Consider the following 18,369-nt stretch of genomic DNA (forward strand, 5'->3'; position numbering starts at 1 on the left):
CCTGCTTAAATAACGTCTGGGTGTATCACACTCTACTACGCCATTCTCCAAGAGTTTACTCAGCTGGCTTGCATTGAGGGTTCTCAGGAAGGACCACAACGTACAGCTTACTTAGTAATATACACACACGCACGCACACCAAAATACTTTCCAATGTTACAAAAAGAAAATAGCATATGCCATTATGGGATTGTTTGTGCCTTTCTGTAAAACAATAACTGCCCAATATATTGTTAAGATGAGAGGAACCAATGAAGACTAACAAGAGATCTCAGCCTCAATCGAGATAATGGTGGAAACAGAGTGCCAATATTTTTTTTTATTTCGCTCCAACACCTAACAATGTATCACGCTATCATTTATTTGAGATTTTATCCGCTAACTAGGTGAATCCATAGTTCCTAGAAGTCCTACAAGGTCCCTTCTAACTCTGTTATTTTGTTATTCTATCATTCAGTCAACTTCACTCATTCACTTCATTCGTTTATTCACTCATTCACTTAGTCTCAAGAATAAAACACGGAGTAGCAGGGAAAACTGTTTAGTGTTCTCTCACTCCTAAAACCAACCCTGAAATGCAAAAAAGGATGTAGGAGGATGATACAAATAGCTTTGAATTATCTCTCCGGTTACAAAGTAAAGGTAAAGGTTCCCCTCGCACATATGTGCTAGTCGTTCCCGACTCTAGGGGGCGGTGCTCATCTCCCTTTCAAAGCTAGAAGAGCCAGCAGCGCTGTCCGAAGAAGTCTCCATGGTCATGTGGCCGGCATGACTCGACGCCAAAGGCGCACGGAACGCTATTACCTTCTCACCAAAGGTGGTCCCTATTTTTCTACTTGCATTTTTTACGTGCTTTCGAACTGCTGGTTGGCAGAAGCTGGGACAAGGAACGGGAGCTCACCCCATTACGCGGCACTAGGGATTTGAACCGCTGAACTGCCAACCTTTCTGATCGACAAGCTCAGCATCTTAGCCACTGAGCCACCGTGTCCCTAATAAAAATGGATGTAGGATGATACAAATAGCTTTGAATTATCCCTCCGGTTAGGATACTGTATATATAAAATCTTAGACGCAGAATTTTGTTCTTTCTATTTCTTTTGTAGGCAAACATTTGTCTTTTCAAAATATTCTCCGCCTTTCGTAAGCAGGGAAGTGTTTTTAAAGGCAAGAGTTTGTTCGCTTAAATGGCCGTGTCCTGGCTTCACAGTACTCTGGTTTCATCCTGAACAAGCAAGATGTTGGCAGATATGCAATCATAACTCCAGGAAAAAGACTCGGGGTGAAATACTTTATTCTGCTATTATGTCCTAAAGGTAAAGTGCATTTCTTTCTGATAGCCCACACACTGAGTTACAGCAACTATAAAGCAGGTGTCCAGGTACACAAAGAGGATGATGTTGCACTTCCAGGAGTATCCAGCCAACAGGTAAGCTCATGTACCGGAAAGAATAATCAATCCATCTGGTGCCATAAAAGTGACTAAAAATAAACTCCTCTGTTGCCACTTGGAGAGGCGAAAATACTGTGAACGAGGCTGGAAAATGATTCTGCAGATCCGGGGAAATATTTACAAAGCAGTTCCATCAGTTGCAAGATATCCCCGAGATCTCTTTTGCAGCTTTCCACGCCCTCCGTAGCAAATGCACACATCTTACTATCCAGAATCTAGCAACTCTGAGTACATTTTGGAGACAATTGTGATTTTTATTAGGTGGTGAATGGCGACCTAAGCTAAGAATTTACTAAACAGAAGAAGGAGGGAGGGAGGGAGGAAGGAAGGAAGGGAAAAAGGGGAAAAGGAAAAAAGGAAAAAAGGAAGGAAGGAAGGAAGGAAGGAAGGAAGGAAGGAAGGAAGGAAGGAAGGAAAGGCTTGATAGTGAGGGAGGGAGGGAGGGAGGAAGGAAGGGCTTGAGAGGGAGGGAGGAAGGAAGGAAGGAAGGAAGGGCTTGATAGTGAGTGAGTGAATGAGGGAGGGAGGGAAGGAGAGAGGAAGGGCTTGATAGCGAGGGAGGGAGGGAGGAAGGAAGGAAGAAGGAAGGAGGGAAGGAAGAAAGGGCTTGATAGCGAGGGAGGGAGGAGGGAGGAAGGAAATTGAACGTAGCTCTTTCTAAATTGTTTACCAAGTTGTGCATCCTCCAACATACAGTCATACATTAAAACCTGTTTTAGAAATCACATCAAGGTTCACCCAACAGAATCCCCAGAGCGAATAATATACGGCCTGCTAGAGACCCCAACGCATCATGACCGCGCTGCTCAACTCGGGCAGTATCGTTCTTTTCTGCATACTTTTCATACAAAAGAATTAGAATAAAAGCAGCCGACTTCCTAGAAGCTTCCTGCTTTCACTCTCACACACAGAAACCAGGGGAAAGAGGCCAAACATCCCATTCTCAAATTCGGCACTGAAAATTGATGGCAAAATTTAGGCTATTTTTGGCACTAGAAGAAAAAGTTAAAGGGTGCTTTGCTTCCCAAACATGACCAAGAACTCAGAATGTGTCATCTTGACTCCTGCTCTAATGTCACTGTAAAATCTTCCAGCCAACTGAAGGATCAGATTATCCCCCAAACGTTCTGCATCCTTGTACTAAACCCAACTAAATCAACCTCATCTAGGCAACCGCTCAGCCGTGGGTTTCAAAACCTGTTGCTACCGGTTCGCTCGTGGGCACACGACACTTCTGAGCATGTGCAGAAGCGTCCGGGCGGATGGGCGGAGCCTCCTGCCACCGCTACCAATTCGCCCGATCCGGGGCGAACCGGTAGCAACCCACCACTGAAACCGTTCTACATTTCCACTATCTGCCATCACGATGACACTCACTGGAATGATTTCACGGGCTTACCCAGGGATGCCTGCAGATTCCATGCGGTTGGCCAAGGAGACATCGTGAGACCAGACATCATACTGCCATTTCCGAAGTCCGATCACCCCACAAAGTACGTTTCCGGAATGAATGCCAACTCGCATGTTGATGTCCACCCCTGTGGCTTCCTTAACTTGCCTGCAAAAATAATAATAAAAAAATTTATAAGGACTCCAGTGTGGAAGACGAGATGGAAAGTCATTTGATTGTCCCATCTCTAGAACTTAACAATCATACTGATTTTTGACTATTTTCTCATTGTTGTGAAATAATGTTGTGGGGCTGAGGATGAGGTAAGTTTGGGATTTTGTTTATTTGTTTACATCCTACCTTTATAATTTTTTACAAATAACTCAAGGCAGCAAATGTATCCAACACATATTCCTCCTCCGATTTTACCCACAATAATAACTCCATGAGGTGGGTTGGGTTGAGAAAGAGGATCTGGCCCAAAGTCACTCAGCTGGCTTTCAAGCCGAAAGTGAGACTAAAACTCAACATCTCCTGGTGATTGGCCCAAAGTCACTCAGCCAGTTTTCATGCCTAAGGAGGGACTAGAACTCACCAACTCCAAGTGATTGGGGCAAAGTTACCTAGTTGGCTTTCATGCCTAAGGTGGGACTAGAATCCAGTGTCTCCTGGTGATTAACCAAATGACTTCATGGCTACAGCAGGATTAAAAACTCATGGTCTCTCATTTTCTAGCCTGGTGCTTTAACCACTAGACCAAATTGGCTTGCTAATCCTATAAATCATAGGCAAAGACAGCAAAGTCAAAGAAAACACAGTCCAGGACTTCAACAGTTAGTGGAACATCCCCATCTGAGCTGTTGACTATGATATCACACCCAGGAATACATGTTCTGGAGACCAGAGAGTGGTCAGCCTTCCCAAGTAGACCAGACAGGAAACACGACTAGATGAGCTCTTTTTACTTTATATTATAAGGCTACACAAACAAAATCTTGCAAACAATCATCTCCCACCTTCTCTTTTACAACCTGCGAAACAAAGGAAGTTTCTTTCTGAGTCTCTTTCCCTGCCTGTTATGCAGCTGCAGGCCCGACCCTCTCTTATCTGATGGTTCCCTAGGCAGCATCTCTTCCCTACCCTCCACTCCGTCTCCCAAGGTCACTTCCACACACCATTAGACCCTGAAGGAATTCTGTTTGACTACAGCAGCCAATTGAATGAGTCTGCATCTGAAGGGAGATGGTTTGCCAAATATTACTGGTGACAATTAAACCATGTTCTCCACCCACCCTGCCGATGGCTTGGGATTGTAGCAGAAAAAGTTGAACACATTCTATGGCAGTGTTGGCGAACCTTTTCGGCACTGAGTGCCAAAATGGGAGTGTGCACATGCATGCATGTGTGTGTGTGTGTGTGTGTGTGTGCGTGCTGGAAACAGGAACAGCAGCCGCCCGGTGCACATGAGTGCGCCGGGAAGATGATCTTCCAGTTTCCGGTGCGCACATGCGCCGGGAAGATGATCTTCCAGTTTTTGGCACTCCCGCATGCGTGAAAACCAGCTGACTGGCGCACTGGAACCCGGAAGAGCAACAGGCGACGGTTCACATGCCCAGAGAGATGGCTCTGTGTGGCACTTCCAGCACGCGTGCCATAGGTTCGCCATCACTGTTCTATGGAAATGCAAGCAAAGCCCTATACAGATTCCAGGGAGCTGGCTATGCCAACTTGCTGGATCGAAAAATGAATCTACTGGATCTAGTAGCTCATTGAAAATGAGACCCACGTATGCTCTAATCCAGGGGTCTCCAACCTTGGCAACTTTAAAACTTGTGGACTTCAATTCCCAGAATTCCTCGGCCAGCCATGGAGTAGAACAGGGGTGCTGGCTGAGGAATTCTAGGAGTTGAAGTCCACAAGTCTTAAAGTTGCCAAGGTTGGAGAGACCTCTGCTCTAATCCATGAACGTTTAAATCAGAGTAAACTAACTGCACAGCTCCTCGTTTTTACATGTGAATATTTAACAGAGCAATAAATATAGAAACTGCACTGGTACAATCATAGGAGGAAGAAATTTTCCTCCTTTCACAGGATTACGAGGCCCTATTATTATCTATCGTACTGCTACATTATCTGTTCCTGCATCACCACTCCTGACTTACCAACTTTTTTAAAGTACCTACTTTATTTCTTCACACATGTCGAGGCCCATTTTTACGCAATTCTTGGCATGTATTGGCAAGGACACAGGTAAGCCTGAGACGCAGTAATAACAGTCTCCCAAAATTTTTATCCTCATGCATTCATTTTCCTGCAAAAAAGAAAATAGCCCGTGAGTCACCAATCACGGCAAATATGAATTAACCGGCATTTGTCTAAAGCAGTGCAAATTATAGGCTTTTCTGCAGGGAGAAAACAGATCAGCTGTCATCTCTTCATCTGAAGTAAGACTTTTCTGTATTCCAAAAAATAACAGGGGGAAGGGCAGAGTGGGTTTGTTTGCAATTTATCTGGGGTCTCAAGCCAGTGGTGGGATTCAAATAATTTAACAACCGGTTCGCCCAGGGGTCAGGTTGACTGTCGTGGGAGGCATGACTCATCCCTGTTCTCCAGCTCTGCTGCACATGTGGGATGAGCTTCCTGCAATGGCCAACCTGACCTTCGGCGAACCGGTTGTTAAATTCCACCCCCGCCCCGCTATGAAAGTGGATCCTGGGCGCTGTGCTGCAATGCAGAAACGGGAAACAAAGCGGCTGGCACAAGGGAAGGAGGAAAGTGGCCTTTTCCTTCCCTCATGTTGGCTGCTCCATTGCCCATTTCTCCATTGCAATGCAGGCAGGGGTGAAATGCTTCCGGTTTGGTCCAGTTCGCCCGAACCAGTTGTAAAAAGGCTACCGGTTCGCCGAACTGGTAGTAAAAAATGTAAAAAAAAAAAAAAAAGTTCCAACGATCAGGTGAGCGATGTGCGATTGTCGGAACTTTTTTAAAAAACTTTTTAAGCATTTTTTTTACTACCGGTTCTCCGCACAGCTGTGATCGTCGGAGCCTTTTTTTTTAACCTTTTAAAAGCATTTTTTTACAACCTATTCGGGCGAATAGATTGTAAACAAAATGCTTTTAAAAAGTAAAATAAAAGGCTCCGACGATCACAGCTGTGGCACGCGATCGTCAGAGCCTTGTTTTTTACTTTTAAAAGCATTTTTTTACAACCTATTCAGCCGAATGGATTGTAAAAAAATGCTTTAAAAAAGTTTTTTAAAAGGTTCCCACACGCGCCACAGCTGATCACACCCCCCCCGCACGCTGTTCTACTTACCTGCCCAAGCCTCCTTTTGGTGCGCACTGCACGTGTGCATGAAGCTTGCATTTGGTGCGCACTGCGCAAGAGCATGGACTGCGTGCATTTGGCGCCCACTGTGCATCCACGGCCAGCGAACTGGTAGTAAACCAGCTGAGATTTCACCACTGAGCGCAGGGCCCAGGATCCACTTTGATAGCAGGGTGGGGGTGGAATTTAACAACCAGTTCGACTGAACCGGTGCGAACCGGCTGAATCCCACCACAGGTTCAAGCACGGAGAATGCAAGGCAGTCCTTCACTTACAGCCATTCGTTGAGAAGTTACAACAGCAGTGGAAAAATCTTGCTGGCTGCCTCAGGCAAATTAAAAACTATCCACGTGTAGCCAATGACTGTTATACAGGTAGTCCCCAAGTTACAACAGTTCGTTTAGTGACTGTTCCAAGGTCCAACGGCACTGAAAAAAAGTCACCCATGATCGTTTTTCACACTTACAACCGTTGAAGCATCCCTGCGATCATGTGTTCAAAATTCGGGCGCTTGGAACTGGTTCCTATTTATGATAGCTCATAAATACCCCAGGATGTCTCGCTTAGCAATGTTGGGCTCCTTTGTGGTCATAAGTGGAGGGGCACCTGTACTGCCAAACTATGCGACACCGTGATTTTTAAAAGGATAGCTTATTAAACCAGGGGTCTCCAACCTTGGCAACTTTAAGACTTGTGGACTTCAGCTCCCATTCTGGGAGTTGAAGTCCACAAGTCTTAAAGTTGCCAAGGTTGGAGACCCCTGTATTAAACGATGGACAAGCTTGTTGTGATACTGCAAAATAATAAATAATTTATACTTGTGGTTCCTGGTTTACCAACCAGAATTCACACAATAGGCCAGTTGTTTTCTCAACCTCGACAACTTGAAGATGTGGGGATTTCAATTCCCACAACTGACCTACCTTTGCAATTTGGTCAAATTTTCCAAAGAGTTCATTCAGCATCACCACTAGCTCTTTCGGAGAACAGTCACTGGCCAAGCGGGTGAATCCTACGATGTCTGCATACAGGATGCTAAAGAAAGGAGAGAGAAAAATATTATGGTCTGGGATTGCTCTACGCCGAGTCCGACTTGAAGAAGCTGTGATCCCTCAAGAAAATCTCAAGAACTTGATGGCCTCTTTAAGATACTGACCCCAGAGAGAAATGCGGGTCTCGGAAATCCAAAAATTTACCTGACGTTCTGGTGCCGTTTCACATACAGGCTGTGGAAATTATTATCATGCTTTTTCATATCGTTGGTTTCTTTTAGACGCTCAATGATGGCAAGTTTCATTCCCATGGATATGTGAGCTGGCAGGATTGACAGAAGCAAGCTTTCCTTGGAGAAAAGAAGGAAGGTTTGAATTGTTCAAAGCAAGAAGAGATCTCATCAAAGGAGGAGGAAGAAAAGACGGTTGCAAGAGCAACCTAAAACATCTAATAAACCTAACCTAATAAGAGCAAAGCTCCTTCCTTCATTAAGCTCATTAATTAGGCCGTGCAGAGTTCCTTCATTCTCTTAGTGCTTCCGTCGTATGTTAGAAATTCAACTTGAACGCTTTGTAAATCTGTGCAAAAACACACATTTGTTTGCAAATGCTCCGCTTCTAATCATGTTTTCCAGAGAGGTTCCTGGGCTATTCAGGAATTATTCTAGAATAATACTGACAATTATTTCTGAGTTTTCATTTTAATGGCTGCCAAGAATGGCTCCTGGAACAAAGGAGAATCTTTGTAGCTCAGGGCTGAAATGTGGGCTCCTTGGTGCTCACTGAGCTTGGTTATTTTCTTGTGGATGTTTCCTTACCCAGCTAGGTAATATCATCAGTGCTAGAAGGGAATTGGGGTTTGTGGGGGGGAGGAGGAGGAGGAGGAGGAGGAGGAGGAGGAGGAGGAGGAGGAGGAGGAGGAGGAGGAGGAGGAGGAGGAGGAGGAGGAGAACGACTGTGAGGTCCTTGTTCCTCTCTGAGTTTGTTTTCTTGCAGGCATTTCATGACCTAACTAGGTAATATCATCAGTGCTACAGGGGACTATTCACTATTGATGAGGTTACCCATTTTGGGTAATGAAACAACTGCAAGAAAGCAACCAAACTCTGAGAGCACCAAGTGAACCTGGAACGAGTGATGTGCTGCACTAAATAATTATCTGCACGTTAATAATTGCATCTTAATAATTAACCATGCAAGGAAAAAAACATGTTTTATTTTATGGTTTGCTATCCCACTTACCTGTTGCCTTTTTTCAATTTTCAATTTCATTTGGACTTGGATGCATTTTAAGGTGTAGCGATACAGATCCCAGGAGGCGTCTTGCATCTGATGCTTGTGATACGCCCCCAGCAAATTGCCACAAAGGAAAATGAAAGCATTCGCCACAAGCTGAGTAAATGAAAGAGACCCATACAGTTACGATCTGCTCCTTTTGCAGCAGGCGACGCTCGCAAGATTCTTCCTAACCACATCTTACTGAACAAGCCATAATGGCCCATCTGCACAGAATGCTGGGCTAAAAGCAAGCTGCACCATAAATAATGATAATAATTGAACGCAGCTCAACAAAGAGTCCTTTCTTGTTCCAATTTTGCAGTAGGAAAGCTTCTTTGTCCTTCCCCAAGACATTTTTCCAGAGAAAGCCTCCTACCATCTCTTCTTCAATTGCTTTTATAACCAATTATCCACAAATGCTTCATTCATTTATTAAACTCATCCAGTGGTGAAATGTAAAATTCGTTATTACCGGTTCTGTGGGCGTGGCTTGGTGTGTGTGTGTGGGAGGGTAATGTGACTGGGTGGACGTGGCCAACTTTGTTTTTTTTTTACTTTTTTAAAGCATTTTTTTTACAATCTATTCGAATGGGTTGTAAAAAAACTCTTTTAAAAGGTTAAAAAAAGGCTCTGACGATCACAACTGTGGCGCGCGATCGCCAGAGCCTTTTTTAACCTTTTAAAAGAGTTTTTTTACAACCTATTCGCCCAAATAGGTTGCAAAAAAATACTTTTAAAAAGTTTTTAAAAAGGCTCTGATGATGACAGCTGTGGTGCGTGATCATCAGAGTCTTTTTTTACCTTTTAAAAGCAGGAAGTAACGACATCCAGGTGGGTGGGTGGGCGGAGCCTCGCACCACCATCGCTAGCGGTTCTCCGAACCACCTGCCACAATTACTACCGGATCGCCCGATCCGGTCCGAACTGGGAGCATTTCACCCCTGAACTCATCCCATGCATTTGTTAAACTCATCCCACCAACCACCAAGACCCGTCAGTAGTCTACAGTGAAAAAAATTCAAATGAAAGTGAAGGCCAAAATACTATAAATAAAGGCAAAAGACAGACAGAGTGTATGTGTAGACCAGTGGTGTCAAACTCAAGGCCTGTGGGCCAAATCTGGCCCATGGCATGCTTCGCCCTGGAAACAGCAAAGGACCGGACTGCGGTGCCTCTTCCAACAAAAACGGAGTTCCATTTCTGACTGCGACAGAAATTTGCTCCAGCAAAAACGGAGCTCGGGAGGGATGCCCCTGACATGAGTGACATCGAGCTGGTCACACCCACCTGGCCCCCGAGGTCAAACACAACCCTGATGCGGCCCTCAATGAAATCAAGTTTGACACCCCTGGTGCAGAGCCTTCAGCACAACCATCTGAAGCCTTGGGCTGTTTCACTATCATTTAGGAAATAAAATACAGCTGCAACTATGTAAGGGAATAATAGTCACACATGGACTAGTCGCTAGCTCATTTTAAGAAGAACGTTCCTTGTTTTGGATGGAAAGCTGAATCAACCTTGAAGCGGTGAGAATCGAACTGCTGGCAGTCGGCAGAGTTTACCTGCAATACTGCATTCTAACAACTGGGCCACCTGGGCTCAGTTCAAGCTGTTTCACTGCCTGTCAGTGTTGGCCATCCTTGAGTAGATTGACCATGTTCAGATTTTGGGAGTCCCTACCAGCCAATGGACTTCAGAAAACTCCTAAAGGTAAAGATTCCCCTTGCACATATGTGCTAGTCATTCCCAACTCTAGGGGGTGGTGCTCATCTCTGTTTCTAAGCCGAAGAGCCAGCGCTGTCTGAAGATGTCTCCATGGTCATGTGGCCAGCATGACTTAACACTAAAAGCGCACGGAACACTGTTACCTTCCCACCAAAGGTGATCCTTACTTTTCTACTTGGATTTTTTACGTGCTTTCAAACGGCTAGGTTGGTAGAAGCTGGGACAAGTAACGGGAGCTCACCCCCTTACGCAGCACTAGGGATTCGAACTGTTGAACTGCCGACCTTTCGATCGACAAGCTTGGTAGTACAGTGGTTTAATGCACCCTGTTATTAACACAGCTGCCTGCAATTTCTGCAGGTTTGAATCTTACCAGGCTCAAGGTTGACTCAGCCTTCCATCCTTTCTAAGGTAGGTTAAATCAGGACCCAGTTTGTGGGGGCAATAAGCTGACTTTGTATAAAATATACAAAAGGATGAAGGCTATTGCTTAACGCATTGTAAGCCGCCCTGAGTCTCCGGAGAAGGGCGGCATATAAATCAAATTTAAAAAAAAAAAAAAAAAGCTCAGCATCTTAGACACTGAGCCACCACATCCCTGAAAACTTTTACCAACTAGTTAATTTGCCAGCACTTAACTAGCCTATTTTAAGTTGAGGAATTCATATATCCCCAGATTAGTTTGCAGTTCCAGGAATTTTAGAGTTGTCACTGTTAGGTTTTGTGTCCTTTCTCTCTGACCTATTGGTTGGTTCATCTTGAAACCGCCTTCAGAAATGTGAAGCTCTCTGCTTTGAACCTGCCCTTCCAGATGATCTGGATTTCCTAGGAAGCTTGGAAGAGGTACTCATTTAATTCCTTGCTTTCCTTCTTATTTGATCTCAACTTCTTTTCTAAATCCCTGAATGACTGTACAATAGCCATGAGGTCTTTTTTTTACAAATATACGTGTGTAACTGTACTTTGCTTTAGGAGAAAAAAGAATCACATTCTCCAAACTCTGAAACCTCTCCAAAACTAGATTAACTTCAAGAGGTGTTTGTTGCCAAAGCCATGACTGATACGTTGGCTCATTTGTTAATCCAGGTGATTTCACACAGTGATTAAGTTCACACATTGTGCTACACCATTGTGATTTTAGTAAGCCAGAAATTGCTGGTTTCTACAACAGGCTACCTCATAAATCATAGTCAACAAACTTCCGTGTCTGAGGCAACTAAATTTTGGGTTGGTTTCCTACACATAATTTCCCATGCAATGGAATACATATGGTACAAATTAACCACACATCCTTCCTACCACTTCTAAAACAGCCAGACATTCATTAGAGGTGAAAAAAATATATAGCAGATTTCAAAATGAAACCTCAGCTTAACCCACTGATATAAGAATTAGCTCTTCACTCTTGCATTAAAAGCAAATATGGCTAGTCTAGAGAAAAGAAGGTCTAGGGGTGACATGATAGCAGTGTGCTAGTATTTGAGGGGGTTGCCACAAAGAAGAGGGGGTCAAATTATTCTCCAAAGCACCTGAAGGCAGAACAAGAAACAATGGATGGAAACTAATCAAGGAGAGAAGCAACCTGGAATTAAGGAGAAACTTCCTAAGAATGAGAGTAATTAACCCGTGGAACAGCTTCCCTTCAGAAGTTTGGGTCCTCCATCACTGGATGCCTTTAAGAAGAGATTGTACAGCCACTTGTCTGAAATGGTATAAGGTATCATGCTTGAGCAGGGGGTTGGAGTAGAACACCTCCAAGGTCCCTCCCAGCTCTATTCTGATTAAGTTATTCTCCAAAGCACCTGAAAGCAGGACAAGAAGCAATGGATGGAAACTAACTAAGCAGAGAAGCAACCTAGAACTAAGGAGAAATTTCCTGAAAGTCAGAACAATTAATCAGTGGGACAACTTGCTTCCAGAAGTTGTGACTGCTCCAACACTGGAAGTTTTAAAGAAGAGATTGGAGAATTATGTCTGAAATGGTATAGAGTCTTCTGCTTGAACATGAGGTTGGACTAGAAGATGTCCCAAGGTTCTGTTCTGTTCTGTTCTGTTCTGTTCTATTCTATTCTATTCTATTCTATTCTATTCTATTCTATTCTATTCTATTCTATTCTATTCTATTCTATTCTATTCTATTCTATTCTATTCTATTCTATTCTATTCTATTCACTTTTTTGCTTCTAGCACACATATAAGTCATTTAGTCATTGTATTTTCTTCTTTTGCCAAACTAGGAAACCAGAGTTATCACAATCAGAATAAGCCATGATTTTAAACTCTCATTGTAAATACCTGCTCTGTTTGAGGAACCAAAACAAACATACCTGGTTACCACATGTAATTAAAAAAAAAATAAAGTTTCAGGAGAGACAGTCCAAGATCTCCAGTTAGATCTGCTTCTCTGCAGTCCAAATATTCTATTCCTTTCATTTTGTGTCTTTTATCATGCTGGAATTCCATACTGCCTACTCTCTAAATATTTTCATTCATACTGAAATTATTGTTTGATTGACTCAGGAAAGGAAATCGGGTTTTATTTTGCTTTGCTTTTCTGGCTAGGGATTAAACCAAGCCCATTTTTTGACTGAAAGTAAGCGAGTGCTTCAGAAACGAGAAGATGGCCTGAAAATTCGCCACTCCTCAAAATTCAGCAAATTTGCCAAGAAAGAAGCAAAGTGTTAACAAAAGAGTTGTTTCAATCATGTCCAAAGCATTTATCTGGGGGAAGGGAATACATTACCTCACTCTCCAAAGCATGACACACACCTTAGTGGTGTGGATCTTAATGGTTTTGCTGAGTTGTTTATCGGATTTTTTAAAAACGGATTGTCTAGACAAGCAGGGGTTGCCAAACAACTGCAGAAATACTTTGGTGGGTCATAATTTCCACATCTACAACATTGGACTATTTCCCTTTATCCTTCTTCAAGTGTGCACTTTTTTCATTTAAAAAAAAAATCAAATATTCTTTCTGGAATTTAGCACTGCCTTGTGAGAAATATCTGGGAAGAACGCTGTATTTTTACTCCACCACTCATACATTGTTTTGATGTGAATCAAAGCTCCAGATGAATTTAAGTTCTGTGTTTCCTCTTAAATTTTAAGATGAAGGCTATCATAGAGAAGAAGGGGGTCAACTTATTCTCCAAAGCATTTGAAGGCAGGACAAGAAATAATGGATGGAAGATCATTAAAGAGAGTTCCAACCAAGAACTAAATTTCCTGATAGAATAATTAACCAGTGGATCGGCTTCCCTCTAGAAGTTGTAGATGCTTCATCACTGGAGGCTTTTTTTATTATTATTATTATTATTTATATGCCGCCCTTCTCCGGAGACTCAGGGCAGCTTACAATGCGCTAAGCAATAGCCTTCATCTTTTTTGTATATTTATACAAAGTCAGCTTATTGCCCCCACAACTAAGTCCTCAATTTACCTACCTTAGAAAGGATGGAAGGCTGAGTCAACCTTGAGCCTGGCGAGATTCGAACCTGCAGTAATTGCAGGCAGCTGTTCTTAATAACAGGGTGCTTTAGACCACTGTACTACCAAGGCTCCTTGGACAGCCATCTGCCCAGAATTGTATAAGGTCTCCTGCTTGAGCAAGGGTTGGACTACAAGACTTCCAAGATCCCTCCCAACCTCATTATTCTATGTTCTAAATTAAATCGGCATCCCAACTCAACCAGCAAATGTTTAAACTTTCTACAGGCTGTGCTTAAATGCTAAAATCATGCCTCCATCTCAATGGTAACTAACTTTTTGTAGCCTGACTTGGGTCCATGGTTATTTTATTACTTCAGAACCTCTTCTAAGATGCTTGTGGAAAAAAGGAAGAAAGAAACCCTGCCAGGTTTACCAAAGAAAGAGAGAACATCCAATGACCAATTTGGAACACAACAAAAACTAGAAAATCTACATTTACATGCATATATAGATTCATATATTACATATAGAGAAACAGGGTGGCTCAGTGGCTAAGAAGCTGAGCTTGTCGATCAAAAGGTCGCCAGTTCAGCGGTTCAAATCCCTAGTGCTACGTAATGGGGTGAGCTCCCATGACTTGTCCCAGCTTCTGCCAACCTAGCAGCTCGAAAGCACGTAAAAAATTCAAGTAGAAAAATAGGGACCACCTTTGGTGGGAAGGGAACAGCATTTTGAGTGCCTTTGGCATTGAGTCATGCCAGCCACATGACCATGGAGACGTTTTCAGACAACACTGGCTCTTCGGCTTTGAAACGGAGATGAGCACTGCCCCCTAGAGTCGGGAACGACTAGCACATATGTGCGAGGGGAACCTTTACCTTTACCTATAGATTCACGCTTTGCGTGCCCACATACATTAAAGTTAAAACAAGTCTGAATATGAAAAGAATTGTCTGAAATTTGAATGAGTAGTCAACAGAATGCATGTCGGACCAACAAGCTAGCTAATTTTAAAGAAGAAAACATTTCTAATCTCAATGCTTACACAATTTAGAATACCCTTTTTAATAGAAGAATTGTTCCATTGCCTTTCCTCCCTCCACTCCACCCACCAGAAAGGAACATTGCTTGAGAAATTATGGGGGAGGAGGAAACCAACTTTTTCTTAATTTGCTTCTTAAATCTTTCTGAAACCTCTTCAAGGATTTACACTTCTGCTTTCTCCAACAGGCAGGAAATCATGCCTGGGTTTTGGTTAATGGTGATCAGAGGATCCTCCCACAAATGTTCCAGGAGACACTTGGTTGTGGTCCAGAGCTTCAGTTTCCCCAAGATGCCTTACCTGAAGGAGCAAGGTGTGTTGATTCTGTGAGTCTCCAGCTGCTGTAACGCTGAGGACGATAATATGAGAGAGGGCAGAAAGGGAGCTGACTATGACAGCATCTCTCATAGCCAAGGGCAACATGGTGTAGGTTGTGAAGATGATGAACAGAAAAAATGGTACCTGGAAGAAAAACAAAGTGTCATCATTCTGATTAATGAACTCCAAGAAGTCAGGACTCTGATGCTTTGTTCAGGTTCAAGAGATCCTTTAATGAGTACATCATATCGGCACTTAGAAAGGTGAAACTAGCTCTAAATTATTGCCGCACTTAGAGATGGTTTTTATTTATTTATTTATTTATTAAATTTTTATACCGTCCTTCTCCCGAGGGACTCAGGGCGGTGCACAGCCAGCAATAAAACACACATATACATAAAATTTAAAAACAATTTAAAATATATTAAATAATCTGGCCGCCACATGTTAAAAACAGAAACAACCCGTTAAAATTTAGTATTTAGGCCAGCCCAGCTTGTTGGAACAATAATGTCTTGAGGGCACGGCGAAAGGCGCGTAGGTCAGGGATCATCTGTATCTCCGGGGGCAATTCATTCCAGAGGGCAGGTGCCCCCACAGAGAAGGCTCTCCCCTTGGGGGTCACCAGTCGACATTGTTTGACCGACGGCACCCTGAGGAGTCCCTCTCTGTGGGAGCGTATTGGTCAGTGGGAGGCTATCAGTAGCAGAAGGCGATCTCGTAAGTTTAAAAGAATAAGATCTCCCCACCCCGCTTTGTCCCTCAGATCACATGGGACACTCAGCTGTAAAGCACTGTGAAGCGGTATATAAGTCTAAGGGCTATTGCTATTATTTTTCCTGTCCCATTTTGACTAAATGAATAAGAACAGTATAACTTTATTGTCACTTTGAAGGTACACTAATCGGCATACATTAAAATGAAATTTCATTGCTTACAGCTGTCAAAAGGGTCACCACCTCCAATATATGCTACATAACCATGACGGAATAAATAAACAAGGTAGTACAGGGGTTTAAGGCACCCTGTTATTAAGCTGGTTATTAAAACCAGCTGCCTGCAATTACTGCAGGGTTCGAATCTCGCCAAGGCTCAAGGTTGACTCAGCCTTCCATCCTTTCTAAGGTAGGTGAAATGAGGACCCAGTTTGTGGGGGCAATAAGCTGACTTTGTATAAAATATACAAAAAAGATGAAGGCTATTGCTGAGCACATTGCCCTGAGTCTTCGGAGAAGGGCGGCATATAAATCACATTAAAAAATAAATAAATAAATAAATAAATGCAAAATTGTGCCTATGCCCACATATTTTATATGACACAGAGAAACAACACAGTCTAGTTAGGATGTATCCTGGAACGATGCTATCAGGATGTACTGAATAAGGGTCATGAAAGGGATGTTCAGGGAGGGGGCCGTGCACAGGCAGTCTCTTTCGGGAGCAAGGATGACATCATCATTAGGGGACAGAAATACCTGTTCCCATCCAGCCGGCGTAGGATTGTCGAAAATGGACACGTATCCGATAGCCAGCAGGCTGATCCAGATGACGGCCGCAAAGAGCTTCAGCTGGCACCAAAAGTAATATTCGACGTAAACTAAAACATACATGATGATGAAGATGATGAGAGCAATGCTCACAGTGATAACGAAAGCCAGGTGTTGGCCGGCGTTTTTCTGTAAGCAAAACAAAGTTCGTTTCGAGTTAGGTTTTGTGTTAAGTTAGCGCGTATTCCTCGTTTTAATTCCATGATGCGGTTTTGCTGCAGACTGTACATTTTAAAATAATTTTAAATTACTAATTCAGTTCAATTAACTAATTCACCAACTCAGAAGCCAGTTCCTAATGGCAGATAAGAAACTTAGTTTAGACCATTTATGGGACCATTGAGACTAGCAATTGCTCTCTAAATCCCTTAGAGAGGTCTTTCCCACCATCTGCCCTTAGATCCTTTTAATTGGAGTTACGGAAAAGATCATAACATTTTGCCTTTCGGAATTCCGGGAATAGGAATTCTCAGGGGGATCTGGTGAATATCTAGAAAAAATATTCTGGAAAAAGAAATAGTTTGTATTTTTTAAATCTGGCACATGCCTTATCTATGGTCCTCGACTTTTAGAGACAGAGTAGAGAAATACAAGTACCATATTTTTCAGAGTATAAGATGCACCGGAGTATAAGATGCACCTTAGTTTTTGGGGAGGAAAATAAGAAAAAAGCTGATTGGTGGGTGGATTGGCCTCCTGGAATACCCCCAATCAGCTGTTCCCAGAGATGAATTTTAGCAACAGGTTCGTTGGTTGTGAGCTCTGTGTCTTGCTTTTTTTTCTGCCTCTGAAACTTCTGAAACTCTGTTTCAGAAAAAAACTTTTTTTTCTGCCTCTGAAAGCCACTGAAACAGAGCTCCAGAAAAAAAGCCTCCGAAACTTCCTTTCAGAGCCTTTTTTTCTGAAGAGCCTTGGTAGTACAGTGGTCTAAGGCACCCTGTTATTAGGCTGGTTATTAAGACCAGCTGCCTCCAATTACTGCAGGGTTCGAATCTCGCCAAGGCTCAAGGTTGACTCAGCCTTCCATCCTTTCTAAGGTAGGTAAATTGAGGACCCAGTTTGTGGGGGCAATAAGCTGACTTTGTATAAATATACAAAAGGATGAAGGCTATTGCTGAGCACATTGTAAGCCGCCCTGAGTCTCCGGAGAAGGGCGGCATATAAATCAAATTAAAAAAAAAAAAAAGTTCTGTTTCTGAGGCTTTTTTTCTGAAGTTCTGTTTGGAGGCTTTTTTTCTGAAGCTTCATTACTGAGGCTTTTTTTTCTGAAGCTCTGTTTCTGAGGCTTTTTTTCTGAAGCTCTGTTTGGAGGCTTTTTTTCTGAAGCTTCATTTCTGAGGCTTTTTTCAGCCTCTGAAACCTCCATTTGAGAGGCTGGGCGGGGCTACATTCGGAGTATAAGACGCACCCAGATTTTCACCCTCTTTTTGGGGAGAAAAAGGTGCGTTTTATACTCCAAAAAGTACAGTTATCAGAATAACGGAGTTGGAAGGAAACCTGGAGGTCTTCTGGTCCAACCTCTTACTCAAGCATGAAACCCTACTCCATTTCAGACACATGGCTGTTATCAGAGAAAGTGTTAAACAGACGGTCTTCTCACATTTAGTTCTTCCTTCTGATATCTGATATCTTAGAAACTTTTAATAGTTTGTTCTTATAAGTCTAGCTCTTTATGCATGTAATCAATTGCATTCAACCTCAACAACAAGGTCAACATAACTGTAGAATTTCACGAAATGATCACGTTAGATCTACACACTTGCTGGAAGCAATCATAATCTGACATTCCTATTACATTTAAAATCAAAGTTCTAGGATTCCTTTTAAGTTACGGAAAACCTGGAGAAGCATTTAACAGGTTTAACAG

At 42.8% G+C, this 18,369-nt stretch overlaps 1 protein-coding gene across 2 annotated transcripts in view; it reads right to left on the reverse strand.

Annotated features, from left to right (window-relative positions):
* The window catches only part of ADCY7 (adenylate cyclase 7), a 75,686-nt gene that overhangs the window by 29,866 nt on the left and 27,451 nt on the right, over nucleotides 1–18,369 (reverse strand). For both annotated transcript variants that reach the window (XM_034426477.3, XM_034426476.3), the window contains exons 3-9: nucleotides 16,431–16,631; nucleotides 14,938–15,099; nucleotides 8,406–8,555; nucleotides 7,368–7,513; nucleotides 7,095–7,206; nucleotides 5,027–5,154; nucleotides 2,853–3,011 (exon numbers count right to left, since the gene is read on the reverse strand). In XM_034426477.3, coding sequence (XP_034282368.1) covers nucleotides 2,853–3,011; nucleotides 5,027–5,154; nucleotides 7,095–7,206; nucleotides 7,368–7,513; nucleotides 8,406–8,555; nucleotides 14,938–15,099; nucleotides 16,431–16,631 — 1,058 coding nt within the window. The remainder of the gene's footprint in view (nucleotides 1–2,852; nucleotides 3,012–5,026; nucleotides 5,155–7,094; nucleotides 7,207–7,367; nucleotides 7,514–8,405; nucleotides 8,556–14,937; nucleotides 15,100–16,430; nucleotides 16,632–18,369) is intronic.

Source organism: Pantherophis guttatus, chromosome 11, assembly GCF_059756535.1.
Source record: "Pantherophis guttatus breed Tessera chromosome 11, ASM5975653v1, whole genome shotgun sequence".
In the NCBI taxonomy this organism is placed as follows: Eukaryota; Metazoa; Chordata; class Lepidosauria; order Squamata; family Colubridae; genus Pantherophis; species Pantherophis guttatus.